The sequence below is a fragment of the Amblyomma americanum genome, chromosome 4, assembly GCF_052857255.1.
Source record: "Amblyomma americanum isolate KBUSLIRL-KWMA chromosome 4, ASM5285725v1, whole genome shotgun sequence".
Classification (NCBI taxonomy): Eukaryota; Metazoa; Arthropoda; class Arachnida; order Ixodida; family Ixodidae; genus Amblyomma; species Amblyomma americanum.
In genome coordinates, this window is record NC_135500.1 from 122,787,060 (window position 1) to 122,790,455 (window position 3,396).

Here is a 3,396-nt window from a genome sequence, read left to right on the forward strand (position 1 = left end):
AGCCCTGGAATGAGGGCCCCACCCATAAGCTCGCACAACTAACCTTCCTTTTAATAAAGTTTCCTCCTCCTCCTTCTCCTCATATATGCCCATAAATGGCATAAATGGGCACCGTGTAGTTCTCCACCTTTTAGTCTCTTGTGCTAAGTAGTAGTCTCTTGCGTTAATTCGCGAAGCTGCTCAGTCTACGCCGGCGTTGCTCTATGTCCTTCACATTCTGCACCTGCGTCCGGAATTGCAGGTTGCAGCCTCCGCAGGTCGGCAATGGCTGCGCATGCCTTGTAGTCGGCTGCCCTCTTCGATAGCTTCTGCTTAATGGGCCAGAAAACGCACACTCAGGAAGGCGAGGGGAGTACAAAATAACATCATTTGATATACCGCTCTGATCGAGTGACTGAACTTCAAGCATAAAAGCAGAACTTCCACCAGCGATAACCCATCCAGATTAAGAATTATATTTTTCCTGTTTGCGCGGCCTCTGTTCGGCAAGCAGGAAAGATAGAAGCAAGCTGAAAAGATTCCAGTCCTGTCCCGACGGCTTGCCTTTCAACTCACCGTCTCGCCGTGGGAAGCCGTGGTTACAAAAAGGGTCCCCAGAATGCTGGGCGAAGGATTTAAGGGCGAGTTTATGGCGTGAACGGAAAGATCGGAGGGCAGGTCGCTTGTGAGTGCCCGTGCAATAAAGAGATAGTGTCCCGCAGAAGTTGTCCAGTTTGTTCCGCAACGTGTCGCCAGACCACCGAACCATCAGAAGACTTCAAGGTCAACACCATCAATCTGTCGATCACCAACATCGCGATCGATCATACATCACCACGCTCATCTTTCGAAATTAACTGACACCCTCAACAACCCCAGTTTGACGTCTGTGCGAAAGATGTGCTTCGATCCATGGCAGTAGGCCTTCTTGTTATAGTAGAGGTTTAACTTGTGCAATAATTTGTGATGAGACACAGTGCCGAACGCCGTCTCGAAATCAAGACAAACAATGTAAACTTGATCCTGCCTATCTAGTGATAGCGCTAAATTGTGAATAGTTGAATTGTGAATAGTGAATAGTTCATCGATCACAAATGATAAAAAAGAGCAGACAAAAAACTAACTTTAAGCTCTGCTGCAAGTTTTTCTTTATCGGCAATCAGGAAAGGCCATGACCCCCCCCCCCCCCCCTCCCCCGCACCTTTTTTAGTGATTTGTTGGCCTTTGCTAACTTTTATTTCCTTTTCTGATCATCTTTTTAAATCGCCATGCTATGGATTATTGCTTCAAATGCGTATTTTGTTACGTGTCTTTTTTATATCGGTATGCTTCTTTTTCTTTATTTTATTTTGCTTATTAAGGCTGCATAGTGTATTTTATTTTATTTTGCACTGGACTGTTTCGCTAGCCCCACGGCTATTTTCTAAATATTTTTTCTTATGTACTGCCTCATACGTTCTCAAGTAAAGGGTGCTTTCTCTTGATTTAATGTGAGCTGGCGTAATAAAATCACCAGGATGCGCGCCACGTGAAAAAAAAATACTTCGCTGGCTTTGGACACAAAGGGTACCATGTAGATTTTACGCCCTTATGATTATCGTCATGCGCTTAAAACAGTGAGGGCAAGAACCGATGAACGTGAGGCAAGTGCAAGCAGTTCCGCTCGAAACGACTACCTTACTATGGCGTGACAGTATTCCTGTTACGCCATGTCAGGCTCACACAGCACACGCTTGATGGTGGCATTACAATCGCGTCAGGCTGTAGGAAAAATATCTGTGCATTTACTAATCCACGTGGTGCTCCCGCTCGTTGAAGTTCACAGATACTTTGTTGCTCTATTCTGGATTTATCATCCCATTGAAGTAGTTTCCTAGGCGTCCAGCTGGATGATTACATGGCATAAATACTAGCTGAATTAGAATAAATACGGTGCTACCAACTGACACTAATGTTTTATATTGCATGTCCTTTAATTGTCTCAAAGAAAGATAGCATCTGCGGCTGCTTAATTTATAGTTGATGCGGTACTTTTGGTAGGACCATCGCGAAACTGACGTTTTTAGTTATTACTTCATCCCAAGTTTTCAGCAGTGCTTTTTAAAAATGAACCGCTGGACTTATTTAATTTAACCCGATTTGCTTCTTCCCTTCTTATCGTCACCTGCCACTTAGAAGAAACTGGCATGGACGCCAAGAAGCCCTACTTCAAAGTGGTCGACGGCATCCAGAGATGTCCCAACCTCGTCGAACAAGTGTTCAGGAAGAACCTCCATTTCAAAGCCCAAGAAGGTGACGTGGTGCAGTGCACCTACGTCGGATGCGGCACGAAGTGGCTTCACTACATCATCACGCTGATCCTCAGGCGAGGCGAGCCCTTAGCCAATGTGCAGGAGTTTGGCCGCTGTATACGCTCGATCGACCACCACAGCGACCTCGACCAGTGGGTGCCACAGGTGCTGCCTATGCGCCTGTTCATTACGCGAATGCCCCTCAGCCGCGACATGATGAACGCTGATGCTAAATACGTCTGCGTCGCCCGAAACCCCTGGGACGTGTGCGTTTCGTACTTCCACAGGGCCAGATACTTGAGTGCCTACCGCTTTCAGGACGGCACCTTTCAAGAGTTCTTCGACGCTTTCCTCCAGGAGAGCTTCGGACTGACAGGGTACATAGAGGCCGTGAGCGCTGCATACGCCCTGAAAGACGAATCCAACGTGTTCTTTGTGACTTACGAGGATCTGATCAGGAACACTGGAGCCGTCGTCGTCAAGCTCGCGGCGTTCTTGGGGGAACATTACGGCCGACAGCTGCAACAAGATAGGTCAGTTGTCCGCAAGATTGTAGAGCACTCTAGTGCTCAGAGCATGAGGGATATGCTGGCTGTGAAAGCGGTGCAGAAGCCAAGGACGGAGGCCGTCAACGTCAGATCAGGATACCAGGCCGTCAGAAGCGCCAAGGTAGGCGAGTGGAGCAATTTTTTCACGGCGGAGCAGCTTCGGGGCATGGAGGCGAAGATACAAGCAGCTTCGGATGCAGCATGCTTCATGCACCTCTGGGACGACATCAGGGCCGAGACGATCGCCGCCGCTCAGCAGTCGTGAAGGACAAGCAGCTCTCGTGTCCCGGGTTTTCGGTATGAGAATAAAAATTATCGAATAAAAGAAAATAAAAGAGCTTGTGCGTCATTACCTGTTTTTTCAGTGCTGTTCCTTCAGTAGTATATTGTTTATTTCATAGTGTTAGGTGCAAGAAAGACGGTTTGTAGAAAACGTCTTGATAACTCGCTCAAAGCTTGTGCGAAGCATATCTTCCTACTCTGTAAATATACAAGGCGGGTCTTATTGAGGCTACAGACGCACTATTTTTAACCAAGACCAAAAAGGTGATCGTGCTACAAGAGGTGCGAATTTGGAC

General features: G+C 47.2%; 1 protein-coding gene across 1 annotated transcript; it reads left to right on the forward strand.

Moving 5' to 3' along the window:
• Nucleotides 1-2,165: 2,165 nt before the first annotated feature.
• LOC144129800 (sulfotransferase 1C2-like) lies at nt 2,166-3,083 on the forward strand. The gene has a single exon (XM_077663870.1). It carries the CDS (start codon nt 2,166-2,168, stop codon nt 3,081-3,083), a length of 918 nt encoding a protein of 305 aa, XP_077519996.1.
• The last annotated feature ends 313 nt before the right edge of the window (nt 3,084-3,396 follow it).

Coding starts and splice junctions, on each gene's coding strand:
- LOC144129800 (XM_077663870.1), top strand. CDS start 2,166: ATGGACGCCAAGAAGCCCTACTTCAAAGTGGTCGACGGCATCCAGAGA.